This window comes from Spea bombifrons, chromosome 2 (genome assembly GCF_027358695.1).
Source record: "Spea bombifrons isolate aSpeBom1 chromosome 2, aSpeBom1.2.pri, whole genome shotgun sequence".
In the NCBI taxonomy this organism is placed as follows: domain Eukaryota; kingdom Metazoa; phylum Chordata; class Amphibia; order Anura; family Pelobatidae; genus Spea; species Spea bombifrons.
Genome location: NC_071088.1, coordinates 74762487 through 74783851, shown reverse-complemented (window position 1 = coordinate 74783851; position 21365 = coordinate 74762487). Strand labels below are relative to the sequence as shown.

The 21365-nt window shown below is 38.4% G+C and overlaps 2 protein-coding genes across 2 annotated transcripts; one reads left to right on the top strand and one right to left on the bottom strand.

Moving 5' to 3' along the window:
• GAS2L2 (growth arrest specific 2 like 2) lies at positions 1 to 10829 on the top strand. The gene is made up of 6 exons (XM_053454833.1): positions 1 to 503; positions 839 to 1077; positions 3838 to 3945; positions 4890 to 4986; positions 6736 to 7018; positions 8870 to 10829. The coding sequence occupies exons 1-6, from the start codon at positions 146 to 148 to the stop codon at positions 10803 to 10805; spliced, it is 3021 nt and encodes a 1006-aa protein (XP_053310808.1). The 5' UTR covers positions 1 to 145; the 3' UTR covers positions 10806 to 10829.
• Positions 10830 to 14409: 3580 nt separating this feature from the next.
• Positions 14410 to 20484, bottom strand: RASL10B (RAS like family 10 member B). Its single transcript, XM_053454832.1, has 3 exons — positions 20156 to 20484; positions 16987 to 17111; positions 14410 to 16138 (listed from the first exon to the last, which is right to left on the bottom strand). The coding sequence occupies exons 1-3, from the start codon at positions 20369 to 20371 to the stop codon at positions 15868 to 15870; spliced, it is 612 nt and encodes a 203-aa protein (XP_053310807.1). The 5' UTR covers positions 20372 to 20484; the 3' UTR covers positions 14410 to 15867.
• Between the last annotated feature and the right edge of the window lie 881 nt (positions 20485 to 21365).

Below are 21365 nucleotides of genomic sequence, written 5' to 3'. Positions count from 1 at the left end.
CTCCTTCTGCTCAAAAATACTTTTTTGGCAGCACAACTATGATTTGGAACTACTGCAGTAGTGGGAAGTCTATGAAAGGCCTCTGTGTGTGAGTGTATTCTCTCTCAGTTGGTTCTCATCCAAGTTACTTTATTTTATTGTCATCATGTCAGCCCACCAGGGGGGCAGTGTCCGCAGTATCCGGCCATTTAGGTCCAGTGAGCAGTACCTGTTTGCCATGAAAGAGGACTTGGCTGAATGGCTGACGGAGCTATACAACTTGGATATTACAATTGATAACTTTACTGAGGTCCTGGAGACTGGTTCTGTACTCTGTCAGCATGCCAATCATGTGACTCAGGTGGCCAGGGAATTTTCTGTGGAGTACCCTGTCCAAGCACGGAAACTCCAGCTACCAAACTCAGGAGTGAAATTCAATGCTTTGGCCCAGCCTGGGACATTCTTAGCTAGAGATAATGTGTCCAACTTCATTCAATGGTGCAGAAAGGAAATGGACATTAAAGGTACGAAATATTTTTATTTCTTTTTTTAAAGAAATTTGCTCTTTATGTTCCACAAAAATATGTTCATCTGTCAGGTTGCCTATTTTTTAGATGTTCAGTGAAAAGTTTTTAGTAAAATGTCCAGCATAAGGTAGACCAATAATAGATGCCCACCGTAGTTTAACACTTGATTGCAGAGAGATGGAAATGAGAGATATGAAGATGTAATGCCTCCATCAACTTGCAATGGCTAACTATTAGATACAAGTCTCTGGGCACTGATAATCTATACTATAATCAGAAAACTGATCATCCATTCCTAACATTACCATGTCTTTACTGTTCTGACCCTTCAGACGTCTTGATGTTTGAGACAGAAGACCTGGTTCTGAGGAAGAATGAAAAGAACTTTGTTCTGTGCTTGTTAGAACTGGCCCGCCGGGCGTCTCGTTTTGGCATGAGTGCTCCCATGCTCATACAAATGGAGGAACAGATAGAGGAGGAGATTCGCGAGGAGCTGGACTTGCCTCCAGTGGAAATTCCAATTCCTAAACCCCAAAAAAAACTCTGTGACTTCAAAAACCTGGATCAAATGGTGAGTCATATTTCAGTGGTGAAAGGAAAACATGAAAAAAATAATTTGTGTATAATCAAGGGTCCAAAAATGTTAAACTTTTGCTGTAATAAGCTGCTTTTACTATATATTTCCCTACACTTCAAAACAACAAAGAGCACTATTTATAAATAACTGCTGCTCCATTACACATTATTGTGATACATTATAACCTCCAAACAATCTGAGCTCCTCGAAACCTGAGACATTTGGAGAGAAAGGGGGAAACTGGGATTAAAATTCTGCCCTGGACATAATTGAATATCAATCCCATATATCATAGTGTCATTATTGTTCACATGACATATTAGGGAAGTCGTGGCCCCATCTACTACCTTCATTTCCCCAACATCATCATATTTCTCCAGCCATCATTTGCACTTTAATACATATGCTAATAGTCCCCTTTAAATGATCATTTCTCCCCCCGGAAACGCATGGAAGCATTCAGCAGAATCTCCTATGCATTTGCCTCTTTCCCTGCACTCCTTCTCCTTGGCTTGCGGGAGACATGTTTGACTTACCACCAGCCAACATCTTGATAAGATACAAATTTATACTGTCCAAGTTTCAGCACACTGATGTAAACGTAAAACAAAAAGCTTAAGAAAAAATGCTGTCCTTTGCATGGAAATTAATGTAACCTAAAATACCACAATTTCAAACAACCACTGAAGGGCAAGTTTATTTTAGTGCGTATGGTTAGAGGTGGGCCTAGGGATCTTTTTAGGTGACTTTTTGACCTATTCGTAGATACTTATGTAACAAAGTAAGGCTGGTAGAGAAAATGTATTTTCTTTCTTTATTTATTTTGCTGCTGATATGTATATAACCTAAGGCTCACATTTTTTAAATTAAATGTAATGTATTTGTATAAATTGTCAGTATAATAAATGTTTAGAGCTCTTCAAATTATTGTAAATTATCAATGGAGATTGTCTTGTCAATCATAATTTAGTGAAGGAGAATCAATTTCCAGGCTTCAAAATCCCAGGTGCCTGGCACTGTGTGAAACTGTGAATATCATCTGGTTTGAACAATCACGCTGTGCCATTAAGTGCGCTATCATGAATAGCTGATGTAAAAATAAATGGAGCTTATTACTGAAATACAGGTACCGCCAATCTGAGCTTTTGATAAAACATATACATAGAACTCACAAGGGGATTCAATTTCCTTACATCTACATTTACAAGTTACATTAGCATATACTGTATTATAGTGCTGATGAACCATTGACTGTTTGTTATACTCAATAGTGAGCCCATGGTTAGTGGTGTCTGTGTGCAGTATTTCATTGGGTCCCCATAACAAACACACACTAACATGCAAACTCATTCTAAAACCCAGTCACTCTAATGTGTACACATTCCCATACACACACATTCTTTCTCCTGTTCCTCCTCTCCATTTCTCAGACGCCACTAACCCTAGGCTAACCTCTGACACTCCAGATGCTGATACATACAGTCATAACACTGTATGTGACACCCACACATGTGCTAACACTGTACACGAATACACACACTCTAGCACTATATGCTGACACACACACTCACAGTTATGCGGTACGGTAACCCACACACCATATGCTCACAGACGTCTCGGTATGTCCCCTTCAGCATACCAAGACATATTGAACGATGCAATTCTATTCCAGCATGACGGTTCCCCAATGCACAAAGCAAGGTCCATAAAGACATGGTTGGATGAGTGTGGAAGAACTTGATTGGCCCTCACATAGCCCTGACCTCAACCCCATTGAATACGTTTGGGATGAACTGGAATGGAGATTCCAAAGATCTGTGATGTGTTTGTAACTGTTTGATATCCATGAGAGCAAAGTATCTTTGTGTATTTTTTGAAGAAACAATCAAAATTGTTAAACAATAAAGACACATTTTCACAGCCTTCTTCGCTCATATTTATCAAGGGCCACTATTAGTAGAGGGCACTGCATTATATTGTAACTAAACCCTGTAGCTAAGGGTCATAAATATCACGTCCAAGGATTGTAAGCATGGCCTTTAAGGGCAATAAGGCTTAGGAACAAAGTATTTCAAGTTCCTAAAGTGCATAAAAATCAAAAAATAAAAAGCCTAGGTCCCAATTGGACCCCTGTCTGGGTTGTAAGTTGCTGCCATCCCAACTACTCACTGACTGCCCAAACAGACCGACCTGAGCCAGATTCTGGAAATCTCCCCCAGACAAAATCCACAGGCCCAGGCAGGTAGTGCCACATCTCGCTAAGGAATAGTATCCTCTCGCACTGGGGAACTCCCTCCTACACAGAAACTATCTACGGCACAGCACAGTACACACACAAACACACACACTACTCCCCATCTATTTTAACTTACAGAGTAAGTGCAGCTTGCACTCCTCATGGGTGCACGGGTTGAGCGCACCCCTGGTTATGCTGTAGGAGTTTCAAGGCCTGTAAGTGAAAGTAATCATGGCCCCTGGCTCACAGAATGATGAGGACAGAGACCTGGTTTCGATGGGAGACACTTGTCAGTTGTCCTAAGATTGCAAGAGGGGAGCTGCAACTGTGGAGCTGCAGTTTCTACCAGGTCCTTTTTGGTGAGGGTCTTGGTCAGGGCCAATGGACATTGAATATTTTGTTGTAGCCTGTGTGTTAAGTGTGATTTAGGCTACTATATTATTGTGTTGCTTGGATAGGCTTGTTCCTGGGTTTATTAAACTGTAAGTAGGCATAACAATTTCTTGTTACTTCAACAGGTGCAGCACTTGGTGAGCAGGTGTACTTGTCCCATGCAGTTTTCCATGGTCAAAGTCTCTGAGGGAAAGTACAAAGTTGGAGAGTCAAATACACTCATTTTCGTTAGGGTCAGTATTAAGAAGCATTGCTAACTTAATCTTTTTTTAAATCAGTGCATTTATACCCCATTTGTCATGTGTTTTTTTTAGAGATGGCTGCAGTTTATGGTATAAGATCTTTCAAACGCACCCACACTTATTTAAAATAAATTTTGTGTTGAGAGAAACACCCTAATAAGCAACTAACAATATTTCCAATACAAAATAATAAAAAATATATAAAAATATAAAATGCAGCAGGTATTGTAACAAAATGTTGCCATCTAGTGACAATTGTTGATTCTTCAGTTGTTAATAATACAGGATCTATTGATGCTCGCTCATTTATAGCAATGTTAAACAAAAAAGGGTAGAGGAGAATTACATATCACATCACTATAATAGAAAATACAACTTGCATTACTCCAAAGTTACACCCTACACACAGGCTTAAACTATGTGTCTGAAAATGAAACACTCTTTCTATATCATTCAAACCCCCCCCCCCCCCCCCGGCAACACCTGGAATATCTACAAAGTTAGACTTTCCTTGTAGTTCCACATATAGTCACTTGGTTTCTAGCACAAAAAATACTTTAGGAAGAATTTACATTCTTGCTGGATCTTTACCAGCTCTGTTATAGGATTTCTTTGAAGCTCTTCTTGTGAAATCCATGTACAAAGGGCCCATATGAGTGCATTGTTTCTAAAATTTGTTGAGCCACCTTGTGGGACCCACGGTAGAATGTTACCAACCCTCCTCTGCTGCCCTCCCCTATCTAAATTATTCCCCAAATATCACACACAGCATCAAGTCGTGTAGCCGTATGAAGCCACCTCCTGTATATTAAGGTGTTTTCTTTGATACTGGGATTCAATCACCATCTTGCTCAGCCAACAACAACCTAGACATTTTTTTTCTTTCTATGCACGACTGTGTTTTTCATGTTAACGGGTTGATTTTTTTCTTACAGATCCTCCGCAACCACGTGATGGTCAGAGTAGGGGGAGGCTGGGATACCCTAGAGCATTATCTGGATAAACACGACCCCTGTCGCTGCACATCTCTTTGTATGTATACCCCAAAGTCACAAGTGTCATTAGCTTTCTCTACAGTGCATGATGTCAGCCTTTTGTATATCGTGTGTTATGTAATCAGCTTTCAATATGTTGCTTATGAGTATGCGATATAAGTACATTGCTTACAAGCAGAGGTAATGCTACATTATAAGCAGATTTAGTAGCCCCCGCTGGGCTAAGGATCTCCCCAGAGGATGTGGGAGGGGTGAGGCACAAATTTCACTTATATTTTTATCATTAGAATTTTGTTTAACTAACTTGGAATCCTTTGTTTGTGTAATTGACATTTTTTACCAAGTTTACTTAAGGTGAGGGCTTAATCTTTTTGCCTGGATCCCTAAAACCATAACGCCACCCTTTTATTCATTGCTTGTCAAATGATAGAGCTGCCAGTCTTGCTTGCTTTGCATGCAATCTGTTGTCTAACAAGCACAGGGCTGGAAGAGTGATGGTGTTCCGTCTTTAGCAAGGTCAATGGGAAAGCTTATTTTAGCAATCCAGTCTGTTACCATCCAGGGCCAAGCTTTTGCAAATGCATTCTTCAGTGTAACATTGCGTAGAAGACGACAAAGAAGAGATGTTATGCTGACAAATTATTTAATTTGAAGTTCAATTAACCAAAGTGACCTTCTCTAACGTATTGTACATCACTGTCAAACTAAATTATGAAGATATTTCCCAATTAACAAAATCAAATGTGTGTGGAATTTATGAGCTCATACATTGTTAAATTATGGGCTTGAATGTATACTTTAATGAATGTTCCATAGTATGCAGATATTTAATTAGCAAACAAAAATGTGTACAGAGATACCGTGTGCCAGAAAATAGACAATAAAAAAAGTAATTAATGGTGCTGCTGGAAAAGGTATTGGCGGATACCACGTATCGTCATGATCTTCCCATTGTTAAAGCATGCTGTAGATTCTCTTAGTAACATTCTGTTCATATCACCTTATGTTATAAGAGCATTATCTACCAGTTCACAACCAAGTTCATGAGCAATCCTGGTGGATCTTGATGCATGAGCTTTTAAAACACAGATTTTCCGAAAATAATTTTTACAGCAGAACCTCTTGGTTCTTTTGGGCATGTCAGGTACAATTTAATAAAGCCACTTCTATTGTAATATGCATGTCTAAAAATATGTAGTAAGGTAAAGATGCATCAGGTAGATGATCGATATATACAATAAAATAAAATTAAGAATATTTTTATATCTAAAACACACACTTACTGTTTACATAATGCATTTTAGGTGGCCTGTATGGTCTCACTTTTTATTTACTAGCATCATTTATCTTCTAAAACAATAGGATCGAATTGGAAGGGTTGATAATGGGGTTATTTGTGGTACTTTTAAAAAAGAGCAGTATGGACCTAATGAGTACAGTAGGCAATACAGATTAGCAATTGAACCACACCTGATGTTTGAAAAAAGCTATCACAAGACAAGCACTGTGAGTATATAGCCAATGCTACACAAAAGCGGAACACCACTACACTGATGGGAAACCAGAAACTAAAAAGGTGTTAATAAGAAATGTATATCTAATAGGAAAGGCTTGCTTAATATGACTCCTACACTGAATAAAGGTAACCTTACACCGTCTACAATGTAAACTTCTACCTGTCTCAAGACGTAAAACAGCTGAGGCATAAACCTACATAACTTTGTGCTTACAGAAAAGGTTTAAAATGATTGTTCCTTACATACTAATAAATGTTTGTGTCTTACAGCTCATAAACAAGCTTTGAAACTGGGGGTTCCACAGAGGCAAGCCACCCCAGTTCACGAGATCAAAACCCATTTAACATCAAGACCTGACAACGCCAACAAATCCTACACAACACTGATCGTGAACAGGTCCCAGAGTCCATTACCACCCGTGGACTGGAATACCTACACCCCTGGCATCAATAATAAATCACTTTTATCTTCAACATCTCCAGAAGGTCTAAACAAGACAACAGGGTTTAGGACTCATCTTTTACCAGATCACAAGACCAATATTCCAGCCAGGTACACAAAAATCCTAACCACAACGTGTTTATATGGCCTGTGACTGGGTTATATATAAGTCCTAGCTGAGGGTAAGGGAGACATGTATCAGTTGTCCAATTGGCATCAACATTTTTTAAATTTGATTTTCGTGGTAGGGTTTATAGTGTATTTTATTTCACTTGCAATTATACTAAAACTTGCTTTTTACGAGAACAATTCTTCAACCAGGAGGGAAAAATGGGACAATTATAGCTGTATAAGCTTTCTCAAGCTCAACTTTTTGGTTCAAAAAAAGTAAGGAAAGCCAACTAAAGACTGTAGCATAACATATTACATTAAATGAAGTGAAACAACCCAAAAATTAATTTGTCAGATAGAATGTGCAATCCAGTTGTATGCAACTCAAATGCGTCAATAGGAATCAACTCCGGTGGTCGGAAGTAAAACACAAACAAAGACTGCTGACCATGACCCAAAACCATCTAGTCATAGAAACAGGATATATTTATTGTTTGGATATATTATTTTGCTACTTTTAGCTGCCCTTCTTATTAAGACTTTCTCTTTCAAATCATATCTTTTTAAAAGTGCCCGTTATTTTTTCAGGGCTCAGTACTGATTTTGCTTTTCTGGTAACCATTTCAGTGAACATTAACATTTAGTAAGACCTGTATTAGTAACGTGGTTAGAGATAAATGGAGTGTTGTAGAGATTGTTTCTGTGTAATTAAGTGATATAAGGGCGACTTAATTTTTTTCCCACCTACTTATGGCTTACTGAACTTAATCCTGACTAATACAAAGTTTAAATGTCCACTGGCGTTTTCAATGAATATTCACTGTATCCTACTTCCAACAGTATTTGAAAGCAATACAAAATAATCCCCAGAACTACTTTGAATATATCATTATGCTAGAAGCAAAGGATGTATAATCTTTAATACATTATGCTTTTGCTACTGGAAATATTCAGCCAGGTAAAACAATTCAGTAGGGTCCATTGATTCCACATATGTGTTGCCAAGTGTGTTAAATTAGGGATTTTTTATGGATTACCCAAGCTTTATTGGGGTTTTACAGCTAGCAACTCAAATTATGCCAAGGTAAATAAACTTCTAACTTCCCCATTAACTAGCGGTAATATGCAAAAAAAGACCCTAACACCAGCTACCCTCTAAAGATTTAACATTTTTAATCTTGATTCCCCATGTTTCAGAATGTTTTTCTCCACTCCCCAATCCAACCCTTTTAATATTCTTACACAGTTTTCCTAATTTGATGGATGAATAGATAGATAGATAGATAGATAGATAGATAGAGGGTGCAGCTGGGATTGTGAGGCTGCACCTTGCCTTCGCTGTTTCCTTGTGGACTAGAACTATATTCACGAGCAGTGTTTGGTAAAGGACTTGCATAATTGGAGTGAACTCTGTTAGTTCCCATGGTTTACAAATATCCCAGACAGTATATTACAGCCTCTTCATCAGCCTCCTAAGAGTGTAGGTTTTCTGACTCTTCTCATGTTCATCAATGTTTAACAACTGACAGAAATGACATGACTTATGAAACAGTCACAACTGTTGAAGTTAGGAGATCCCTAGCTATATGAATGTAAGAACTAATGTTGGAAACAACTAGAACAACAAAAAACCCATGGAAAGGCCACTTTTTGTTGAACATCACACATGCTACATATCCACTGTGAAATAAATTGGATGTTTTACTAGAAAACAGCACCGCTTGAAACATTAAAAGCATCATATGCATAAATTTCCAAACATACTGGTGGTATTGATTTCTGTATTCACTGTTTTACATTATAAAGGCGAGCAATAATTATGCCAACAAATCTCTTTCTTATCTGTTACAGGGCACGCTCAACCACTCCTTCCAGAAGACATCTGTTCAGTGAGGAGGGTCAAGCTGGATATCTACACCTCTCTTCAAAGTTTGTGCAAGACAGGAATAACCTCTCCACATCTTTTTTGAGTTCCCAAATTACTGGAAATGAAGATGAAAACTCTGAAGCTTTGGAACATTCTTCTGCATTTCAGCAAGAGAGGCAGATGGTAAAAAGTCAGGCCCGGAGTCTAAAGGAACCTCCGACAGAGGATGTTCATATTGGCCATTTACGCAATTCACACAGTAGAGTTCAGTCTGCAATAGATAAGGACAACACCCAGATGTCAAAGACTGTCCAGCAGTCTGCAACTTCTCAGGAGTTACGACCTAAGACACCTTCTCGATTCATAAGGCCACCAAGCCCTTCCAAGCAGATACATATGGCTCACAGTCAGCAAAGCAAAGTCACAGACTATAAGTTTAAAACGAATTCAGGAAATGCAGAGCGACCACCTTCTCCAACCAAACAACCAAGCTATTCAGCAAAACAGGAGTTACATACAAGGAATGGTGTGGTATCCACACCAATTTACAACAGGCCTCCTACACCAAGCAGAGGCTACCAAAGTGATTCACAAAACAGGGACAGAAGCAAGTCTATGAGCAGTGAACACATCACAAATCATGAGAAGCTTAGTGCAAGAAGTATACCTGAAAAAGATGCCCACCACTGTAATGTACGATCTGGTCGGTCTACCCCGATAATCCAGCTTCATAAGAATGGAACAACACAGTTAAAGGACAAGGATGTCAGCTATACTTTAAGAACACAACCCAAGCAAACAAATACCAATTTAGGAGCTACAAAGGTTTTAAATAACATAGAGCGAGATATACAATATACACCTTTACCCATCAATCCAGAACAAGAGAAAGCAATGTATCAGAGTTTGGAAGATGAAATCTTATCAAATATCAAAGTTTTAGAAGAAGATTCAGATGAAAACAACTTAGAAAGCAGACTTGATGATTTTACCCCTGAATGCAGTATAGCTAGTGATTCTGCTGTTCATGATTTTAAAATGAATAGATCATCCATATCTTCTGTGCCATCTATTACAAATGCATTGAAGACACCATGCGGAGAAAAGGAAGTGCCAAGAAGTGGGGTTTACATAAACACCAAATGGCAGGGTGCAAACTATGATGATGTGATCTCAGAACTTGCCACAGGGCGGTTGAAACTAAACAGGGTAGATGTTGAAAACTGGATTTCCAAAATACCATCAAAAGACGCAATGTGTGATGTTACAGAAACTGATTTGCCTTCTGCACATGTAACACATAAGAAGAAACAACCAGGATCAGGACCACAGAAAGGTTTTGTTAGAAAGAAATCACCTTTATCCGAAGCCAAAGTAAACAAAGTGAAACAATTGCCTTCTCAAAGAGCTCGACAACTGGCAATGGAAGCCAGAATGAAAACTTCTGAGCCTTCAGGTAATAATGAAACGTCATCTGTCAACTGTCCTAACGATGAAGCTAGTGTTGAACAATCCAAGTCATTACAAACATCCAAACCAAAAAGAAGCCTGAAAAAACCAGAAAGGGTTCCGTCAATTTTTAAACTTAAGCTACGACCAAAAATACGCCCTCGTCGGGACAACAGACCTGAAAAAAAGCCATCCAGAATCCCCACTCCCATTACATATAGGCAAACACAAACGAAAACCAAGGCACAAGAAGCAGGGAGCTCACAAAACAATATTCAAAATTCGACAGGGGCCAGGAGTCGGAATGTGTCACAGAGCACGGTGGTCAGTGGAGAAGACCTGGATTCTGATGGTGGAGCCTGGTCTTCAGAACACTCTGCTTCTACAAAGGTTACAAATTCCCATAACAATCAAAGCAGCAGTGTACAAAATCCAAACAGAACTGATGAGGATGAAGAATCCTGGGTATAAGACATTTGTATAAGACATGTTTCTTTGTATTCAATGCAACGTATATGCAATCTGGTGTGCCTTTAAGAAACACCATATTTGTTGGTGTGAAGATCAAGCATTGATCAGGGTTCTCTATTAAAAACCTTGTTGTATAAGAGATTGCAGACATACTTAACATATTGTATGAATGAGAAACAGAAAAGCAGCTTCACATGATGTGCCTTATAACACACAAACCATTTTAAATGTAGACATGTGTGGGTACATGTAGTAAGAGTTCCTTCACACAAACACCCTAATATGCTGCAGCAATTAATTCATGACCTACAGTATAGAAACATCACATGACAGGACATGGAGAACAATGTCTGATCGCACTGGTATTTACTACTAGGTTGGATTTTCACTTTACCACAAAGTAAACCATACAATGGGCAGTGATGTGAGATACTAGAAATTATTTCAGCTCTTACTAAACAGGCATCACAGTATAAACTGGCTTCTGGTACTTAAAACAATCCTCTTCTCAAGAAATAAGTAAGAAAGGATTGACCTTTATAATCCAGTTTGTGCTGAGCAGCAACATAACATCTCATAACAGACAACTTAGTTATTTAAAAACGTATATAACATATATAAACATTAAACAGTGAGAAGAAATATGGCTTCCCAAGAATGATCGCGTGTGCATCTTTTGGTATAATCTGGAGTCTTCTGGTTGATATGACAATTTGATTTACAGCATGTGTGATTGGATGCAAATACTCCTAATGTACATTCCCTGGATTTAAATTGAAATTGATTTATAAAAAGCACAGAAATGTATGTTTATATACGGTAATTCCATTTTGTGTAAATATTCAGTGCACAGAGAAAATATTTTCACCTATGATGTCATGCAGCATGATGTCATGCACGAAAATCAAAACTCAACATTAATCAGACTTTTTAAAGCTCTTTTGTATTTTATTGACTCAAATAACCTGGGAAAAAAATATATATTCTTTTTCACAACTCTGAACTTGGTTTTATTTTCTGTCCTACTAAATATTTTTTTTTTTGCTTCAAGCAGTCACAGAGGCAGTTTCAACTTCATAATGGCATGGCAAAGAGATACATATGAATTCATACACATTAATGTAAAATGGATGGAATATACATAGACTGTGGCAAATCCATTTCACAACACAAATTAAGTAATAGCCATTTTTTTAAAATAATAGTAAACAATGAATCATTTGATTTTAACTAGTCCATATTTAAAGGATGTGCATTTATTTTCATTTTCTCATTTTCAATTGAAGTTGCATATCAGTCAGTGTTTTGTGCCAACTTTTGTGCAAACCCTACTCCATTAAAAAAGTGTCAACCCCTTTTTTTATAAAACAAAATCCTAATAAACCTTAGAACAATAAAACTAAAAATACTAATGCGGTTCAAAACTGGATACAATAAAGTAAATTGAACTGTCAGGTTAATTCACTGTTGACTTACAGAGATAACTCATCTGACCTCAACAAATCAAACATAGACTGTAACTTGTCTAATAGGAATTGAGATGTTGTTGAGCTTAAATGTCAAATTGCTCTCTAAGATTCTGTTGAATATAGCAGATACGTTGGTCAGTCTATTATGACCAGTTCTGGTCAACCAACCTCTTCCTGTGGAGTTGCTTTTGGTTGGGTTTGTTGCACTCTAAGCCATATTCAACTCGCATTTATGAGACGTGATGCTATGCTTTCTACTACAACCCAGTCAAGTTGGCTGAAAATATAAACTGAGTTGATATCAGTGAACGATGTCACTTAATTTAAGCCAATAGTCATGTAGGCCTCAGCATCTTAACTGGCCACTCAAGTCATCTCAGCCTTTCACAAATAGACACCAGGAACTTAAGAAAGACGTGGGTTGTTGAAGTGGTTAATAAATTGTAGCCAAAAATACCTCACAAACGTACTGTTTAGTAATTATAGCTATTTATAAGGACAGATAATTCATTAAGGTATATTCACCGAATGGGGGTTTGCAGGAACACTGAACATGTCAGCTCCTTGATATCACTATGCATTTTCATGGTAAACTCCAGTGGTGAGATTCTGGGTTTAACTTTCATAAATCATAGTGGTATCTCCAAGCTGAAATGTTCAACCCTTCTGCAAACTCCCAGTTTAGTTAGCAGATACCACATTTAATAACAATAAATGAATGAAAAGAAAAAAACGGTACTAACAAATGGTGGAGTCATAAATCTGTGTCTCACTTTTAGTTACATGTAAATATCTTTTTAAATGTGGTGTTTCTACTCAGGTGAGCACAGAGAGCTGATCAATATTATGTTCCTAAAAAGTAAATCTTATTACTGTTTCTTCCAGACACTCACATATGTAGTACATAACCTAACATTTATATGTAAGTTCAATTCGCTAAAATGGTAATATTTTGTTGTAAAAATAACAAATGCAGTATAGCTACATAATCTGCAGTACTAAACTACACCACCAGAGGTAGCTGTTCGAATTCAACCTAAATTGAGATAACAGCCAGAATTATTCCATCTGCATTTGTTCCATAGTTCCACATATTCTTTCTTTAGCGTGAATATATTATTTGTCTTGATTTTAAGCAGTCATTGAATTTACTCTCTGCAGTGACATATATAAAAGACAAATAAAGGGGCCCCATTTGGTGAGACAGAAAACGGTTTTTAGTTTACCATGCACACTAGAAAAATGCTATCCATACTACTAATATAATTCCTCAATTTACAAAAGCATTACTTTGAGCTATATATGTACATCTATAATAGCAACATCATCTGAACATGAAATTGAAGAACACCCAAATTTTAATTACTCACGTAAGGTCTTAAACCCACTTTTTTTATTTGTCAATCCCAACAATCTGAACAAGAACAAAGATGGCTAGAGGATAAAGACAAAACATTGAAATGAACACCATGGCAACAAAAATATGTATACTGAACTGGAAATAAGCATTAAGGTTAAACTTGGTTATGGACTAAGTTAGAATTTTTAGTCTGTATTATTTGACAGGGGCACAATCGGATCTTGAGGGATCAGACTGCTTATTCGTGATATCCTGCAAATCTCATCTCCCGGGCTTGCTCTCCAGCTGCAAAAATACATCTGCGATGGCCAGATGGTCTTCAGAAGTATAACATTTGTATAATGGGAGTTGTACTTTTACAAATATGCTTTGAGGACTATGGGTTCCTATTGCACTTAGATACCTTGATTTTATCCCAAGGAACAATTAACTGTGTATAAAAGTAACTGCGTTGAAAATACATAGACAGACACAAAAAAGTAAATTTTTGGCTGGTTTAACAATCGATTTGGATTCAGAGTCAAATCCACTCTGTGTAGATGAAGTTTCAAGAACCTGCTTATTTAGACTGTTCCCTGGTAATGGCTGTCACACCACAGTTATTGTTGAAATGATAAATTATTTCTAAAGTGCGGGAGATGAAAGGGGATGGCTCAATAAAAGCCTTCAGATGAGGAGGAGGATGAAGAAGAGCAAAGTACAACCATGATTTTTATAATGGAGCACTAGGCACGTGAACCTCGCTTTAATAGTTTCTTTTTTATTTTACTAAATACAAAAAGGGTCTTTTGCACTTTGGAGTGTATTGATTCTGCAGGTTTTTCTTGCCAGGAGAGCAGAGCTGGCCCAACATAATGCATAGTTAGAGCAGCAATAAACTTTTTTTGAGCCTTAAAAAACAGTTAAGCAAATCTTAACATAAAACTAATGTTTGCAGAATCTTTCAATTGAGAGTTTGTTTGAAAAAATGTCATTTACATGCAGGTGGTCACTTCCACCTGCCACCTTATCCTTGGTCTTTAATGTAGAAGCTGGTCTCTGGCAGCACGGGAGCCTGCTGTGTCCATAATGTGCAATTGGATCCTCATAGTTAAGTATGGATCCAACTGTGCTTTATGGACACTAGATTAGTTGCATTTAACAACTTCATAATAAACCTTTAATAATAAATAAATCGTTAAATAACAAATTGTAAAACCAGTGTGATTAAATGTTTTATCTCACCTCAACTCATTGTAAATTGTGCGCAAACCTTCTGTTGTTCAAACAGTAAACCAGGTACCCAAAGGAAGAAGGACAAGCTATAAATGTTACAGTTACGTAGGCCATACAGTGCCTTTAGCTAGAGTGCTTGGTGATACACAGCAATGTTTAGTGATTCCATGTATTGCCTGCCAAATGGTTGGAGAAGAACCTAAGCCAGACACGCACAGTAGTCTTCGTAGATCAAAATAAAAGTGGCACTCCCAAAAGTAAAGTGATTTTATTAGTGCCATAGCAACATTGTATCTATGTATGAAATATATCTTGGCAAAGTCAAGTTATTACAGTGCAAAAGCTGATACTGAAGAAGCAGTTGTTTCATACATAGGCAGAAGAAAAGAATGTCACTGGCAAGGTCACTTTAACATTTGGTGAACTACTTATACTTTGATACATACCCTGTAATGAATAGTGGAAGAGTGTGATCAGAAGAACAGCACAGGTAGCCAAAAGTAATCGCAATACCCTTCTCTTAGAGAGGGCACACAGGGGGTCCATCTGCCTGAGAGGTTTAGTATTTTGCTGCAATTGGCTCTACTACCCAACAATCCATTCTAGAATGTTTGAAGACGCTAGTTAGATTTAAATCAAAGCCAACAAAACATGAAAGAGACCACACAGGTCCCAGTTTCCAGTAGAAATGGATGCTCCGTGAGCCGTGAGCCGAAATTATACTGCAGATCAGTTTCTTTAAGACTACCTAAATTGCTAGGTAGCTGCTGTGCTATCAAATGAGCCAGGTGTTATATATAAAGCAAGTCACTCTTTTCCATAGGTACTGGTGGAAGGTCATTTGACATCTGATGGAAATACCTATGAACCTATGAAATTGGGATCATGTGGCAGATCCTGTATCATCACATAGCAGGTGTTCATTTGTTGAAGCAAACTCTGTCAAACCAAGTAATTTTGTACTGTTGTGTCAGAAGCTAAAGAGGCATCAGCCTTCTCATCTGAACACAGGAGGTCTTCACATGACAGAGCAGCGATTGCGGCGAAGGGCCCCTTGGAAGCGTATTGCAGCATGAACATGTTTGCAACGCGCACAGCCCACGCTCTTTAGCAGTTCACTGAAAAGTAGCAATATGTGCCAATTATACTTGGCTGAACACTCAATATAACCACATTTCCATGTCTTTTTCACCAGGTGGGACACGTTCCAGCGTGGGATGACCCGGCCTCGCTGTAGGTCACGCTTGTTACCCACTATAATGATGGGGGTCTCAGAAGTTCCAATGACTCTGCAGTACGACAAAAAAATAGTGTAAGCAATTAATCTGGCAGACATAGTAACATAGTTCATAAGGTTGAAAAAACACCAAAGTCCATCAAGTTCAACCTATATACCTATTGTGTCCCTACTGTGTTGATCCAGAGGAAGGCAAAAACCCTTATGAAGCAGATGCCAATTGCCCCATACCAGGGGGAAAATTCTTTCCCGACGCCAATAAATCCCTGGATCAATGTTAGAGAACAATACTAATTGGACTAGATATTTTTGCCCAAAACTCAGCAACTGACCAACTCATTATTGGGGTCCATCTTTAAATGTTCCAGTCTTCCAGTCTAGTGTAAAATTGAAAAAGTTGCACAGGAACCAAAGAAATGTTCCTACTGCTTGGACCTCAACTGGTTACTATGGTGAACAGATCATATCTGTTTCTAATCCATACTGTTTCTAGCTCGGGAGACATAAGAAAGCCCATCTATGAAACAGCTATGTAGGCATGATTATACTCTCGATGTGTGTGTAAAAAAACTGTACAAAATAAACTGTATCCTTTAAATCATGAACAAACTAATTCAATACATACTATAAACCAGGTCACAGCTGGACTCCAAAAATGGCTCAGACAGCAACGTAGATAAATCTACTTTAAATCACTACATAGCTACATAGTTTATTCTTCTCCATTATATGATTTATTATTCTTTTCCATTTTACTCTGAAGAAAGTAAGGAGGACCATCAGCTAAGTATTAATTTCGTTTTGGCCCTTGTGTACTACACAAAGAACAGCTACCTGCACTATTTCAGGGCAGACTGTGTCATCTACTGCACAGAAGGTCCCTGGGTGTTTGTTACATACCTTGTTTCCAGGATCTGTTGCCTTAGGGTCTTGATGTATTCAAAGCTGTCAAAGCAACAGATGTCATACACGAGTATGTAGGCATGTGCGCTCCTGAGCCCCCGGCAACATGAGTCTGCCCACTCCTGTAACAAAGGAACAACGTTAGCACCACCATTGTACCACGCAGGGTCACACAGGTAAGTTAATCTTGATCACAGCAATCTTTCAGGACGGAATGGCAGAAACTGTTAATCAAACACTTACAGTTGTTTCAATTTACTAATCCAGGTATTCTTGATGCGCACCTTCTTGTGCTCAGACTCTTTTAAATCCTGTATACAGCTGTTGCGCCATAAATGAAACTGCTCATTGATCCTTACAGCTATACCATAGCCTGACATTTGTTTGTAGAACTTGGGAATAGGCCCAATATTCTCAGGAGCTCTAAACGAAGTATGTCCACAGACCTATACAATAATTACAGGGACCACTGTGGGAGCCATGGCTAACCTATTTCTCTCCGTACAAAGTACTGATCTACTTTTCCTAAACGGAGTGACCTGGTTTTGAGTTTAGTGAACTGGAAGGGCTATTTATTCTTGTGTATAAAGTTCTTTTCACTTGAGTCTGGAGCGGGAACAACTGTTCTGAAAATTAACCAAAGCTAGACAGACAGGTGCTTTTGGACTACAATACAAATAATCCACAGCCAATTAAAACTCTAACCTAGGTCAAAGACAAGTCAGATGCGCCATGTGAGCCTTAACCAGACTCTACTGTCACCTACTCCAATGTGGCTCTACAGTGTGGTAATGAATCTCTATGTACTCTCTCCCTTTAAAATAGAAATAAGTGCTGTTTCATTTGATTCTCATCCTCACTCGTTCTTCCTGTCACCATAAACCACACATAGCTCCTTATCGTGGGTGATAAGGAGGGGAGAATGAGAAAGGGTCACCCCTCGTGCCTCCAGGGGTTAAAGCTTTCACATCTCAGCGTGGGAAGATGCTGTGGGATAGGAGTCCGGGGGAAGACAACTTCAAAAGACAGTGTAGCGACAGGATTTCCCCTGCCTGGAGAAGCGGTGGTTATGTAACCAGCAACATCACAGAAAGAATAAAATATTCCAGAGGGAGGTGGGAAGGAAAAATGATTGGAGTGAACGCACAGCAAGAAAAAGTACTATTATTATTATTATTATTATAAAAATGATGCAGGGGAGAACAAGATTACCCACCATCCAGTAAAGATATACGGTAAAGTGCAGTAATGACCTTTATTTATGTTTTCGTATATAGGGACTTTACTTACAGAACACTAATATCTTACAGTTGTCGTATAAAGGAACGACAACGGGATATTAGACATGGCAAAATACGTATGGCTGCCTGCAACATTTTCCCACGGGTTTAATGTATATTGGGGCTGACTTTATCTGATCGCTCTCCTGTACCAAATAAATGCTTAATTTAATCAAGTCAAATCAAGGTCACGGCAACATAAAACATGAGTGTCATCCTTGAACCAGCAATCGGAAAAACATGGTTATCGATAATAAGGGGAAGGCAGAAGGTTTAAAATACATTTTTTTCCCTCTGTGTATACCAATAAAGAACCAACGTCTACATGTTTACAAATCAATGCAGGACAGGACAATGTGATCAAACCGTTAAGTAAACTTAAAATAGACAAAGCTCCAGGGCCAGATGGTATACATCCCCAGGTGGTAAGAGAACTTGGCCAAGAAATATCCAGACCATTGCTTTTTATCTTGTGTCTGGTGCGGTGCCAGAAGTGGTAACAATTTTCAAAGAGGGATCAAAATCTCAGCTGGGTAATTACAGACCTGTGAGCCTGACATCTGTGGTGGTGAAGTTGTTTAAATGCTTGTTAAGGGATAATATTTATGAAGACACTTTTTATCCAATAACACCATTGGTAAATTAGTCAATGGTTTTACAAAGGGCAAATGGTATCAGACTAATTGCATTTTGTGAAAAGGTGAGCAAAACTTAAGATCAGAGTCTTTCATTATTTAGATTTTGGAAAAGCATTTGATACAGTTCCTCATAAAAAGTTACAGTAAAAATTAAAAGATATAGACATAGGCTACATTTTTGCACCTGGATTGAAAACCAGACAAGACTTCAGAGATGTTGTTAATGGAAAATTATCTAACTGGTAAATGGCATTCCTCAGGGATCTGTTCTAGGTCCACTGGTATTTAATGTATTTATTAATGATCTTGTAGTGGACATTGAAAGCCAGGTATCAGTGTCTGGTAAGTTAATACGGTCTGAACTAGACATTACTTCCCTGAAAGGAGATTGGAGGACCGGGCATCCAAGTGGCAGATGAGATTTAATAATGACAAATGCAAAGTTATGCATTTTGGGAAAAATAAATAAATGTATAAATTATAGCTCAAATGAGGTTGTGTTAGAGAAATCGTTAAATGGAAACAACCTGGTAATAATTGCAGACAGCAGTGTTCAATACCAGCAACTTTCTGGCGCTCTGTTCATGAATAGCTCTGTTTAGATTTGATGAAACAAATTTCCACTTAAAGCATCGAAAAGGGTACTTTAAAGTAAGAGCGATAAATATATGGAATTCACTACAAGCTATAAAGTTCAAAAGACCGCTTTAAATTTAGGCTGGATGTTTTATTTTTAGCAAAGAATACACAGGATAACCTGGACCCTTTTTGTGGCACAATTGGATATTGCTTCAATGTGGGTGGTTTTTTGTGTTCTTTTGGATGAACAGAAAGGTTCATTATGTTACTCTAAATATTTAAAAAAATAGCTGTGACTGGGAACTGAACCTTCCACAATACCAATGACATTTACAGCCTCATCTGTAAAACAGGTCCAGGGAGGAGGGCAAGCAAAAGGAAATTGTATGGTAACTGCACCTACTCTAAGCATCTTTCAATATACCTAATGTTCTCTACAGTTCCTACTCTGTGTAAGTAACTCAATATATTGGGGAATTTGACCTATTGATATCTCATGATCACCCACATTACCACAGCTGTGTATTTCAATTAACAAGACTTGTGTGAAGCTTTGGCCCCAAAGTCAAAGATGCAACATTGTGTTCAAAAAGTGGTGAAGGTCCATTCATGAATTTTTCAGAAACAGATAATTTTCAATAACCTACTGAATGTCCATCATCCACTCACTTGTAGGGTATTGACTGGAAAAGAAGAAATGGGAGGGAAGTCCATGATCTGTAGTTCGTGGACGTGGCCATTCATGACAACAGCTGGCAGGAAGACACGGCGAGTCTTGGTGGGGACACAGGTCTCGTTGAACTCGTTGTACAGGAACTGGCGAACAATGGCGCTCTTCCCCACCCCTTGGGCCCCGAGCACCGCAATCTTGAAGGTCGTCACCATGCCTCCCTGGGCCGGTGCTGGGTGGTTCCCTCACACGGTCCCTGGCGTTGGCAGAACAGCCCCCCTGCGGCATATTCCGGCGGCTGCGGTCTCAGCCACGTTCAGGAAGCATCTCCTTGCCGAGCAGGAGGCTGGAAAACATATTGCACAAAAAAAAACATAATAAATGTAAAAAATGTTGTTCTGTATAATGTTACTCATCAAGACCCAAATAATTTGTGGGACATCATTTAAATTTCGCCTGTTGTATTTTCTTATGCTTAATGCCATTTAGCACTGATATGGCTATTCATGGTAATGTTAGTTTTCCATTTTTACAGTTTTTTTTAGTTTTGTTTATAACTGTTAAAAGAGTTGCAATATTTGGATATATTCAACACAAACGTATGACAAACATGACGTAAGATTGACATCATTCTGTAGCACCGGGATGTTAGTATTACTGGAGTCTTGAATAGTAAATGTATAATATTATTCAAATCAGCAGTTCCCATTTTAGTGCAGCGTGTGTTTTTCCCAAGGTAACCACATTTGCTGGTATTTATTTAAATCAGACAAACATCTTTCCATAGCCGGTTGATATTCGATCTGTTCTAAGAGCTCTTTCCAAACATCCACTATGTTTTGTAACTGATGTCTATACACATGCCCTAGGATAACCAAAGATTATTGTGTCTATTCAGCACCATTCACAAAATGTGTTTTAGGCAGGACTGGATAGTATGCATTGAGTGCCAAATGTATTTTGGATTGGTTTATTACTGGCTCACTTAGACTAACCTACCTACCGGACTTCATATTGCCAGCCCTCCCCTGCCCCAGAAGCTGAACTTTATGAAATAGTCTATTTTAACTCCTATGGGTGTTTACCCTCCCGAAGCCTTTGGAGCAAGCACAGCTTAGCGGAGGGGGTCCTGACAGAGCTAGTGGGTGGGCCTAGGTGAGAGTTTTATTTAATTTTATTGGTGGTTAATGTTAGGGGTTGGGTTGGATA

Bases quoted from the DNA above. Each gene is read 5' to 3' on its own strand.
- GAS2L2 (XM_053454833.1), top strand. From the start codon at position 146: ATGTCAGCCCACCAGGGGGGCAGTGTCCGCAGTATCCGGCCATTTAGG. The intron at 504-838 runs GTACGAAATATT...CTGACCCTTCAG, and splicing joins AAAGGAAATGGACATTAAAG to ACGTCTTGATGTTTGAGACA. The intron at 3,946-4,889 runs GTCAGTATTAAG...TTTTTCTTACAG, and splicing joins ATACACTCATTTTCGTTAGG to ATCCTCCGCAACCACGTGAT.
- RASL10B (XM_053454832.1), bottom strand. From the start codon at position 20,371: ATGGTGACGACCTTCAAGATTGCGGTGCTCGGGGCCCAAGGGGTGGGG. The intron at 17,112-20,155 runs GTGAGTGGATGA...CCTTTGTTACAG, and splicing joins TTCCAGTCAATACCCTACAA to GAGTGGGCAGACTCATGTTG. The intron at 16,139-16,986 runs GTATGTAACAAA...GTCGTACTGCAG, and splicing joins CAACAGATCCTGGAAACAAG to AGTCATTGGAACTTCTGAGA.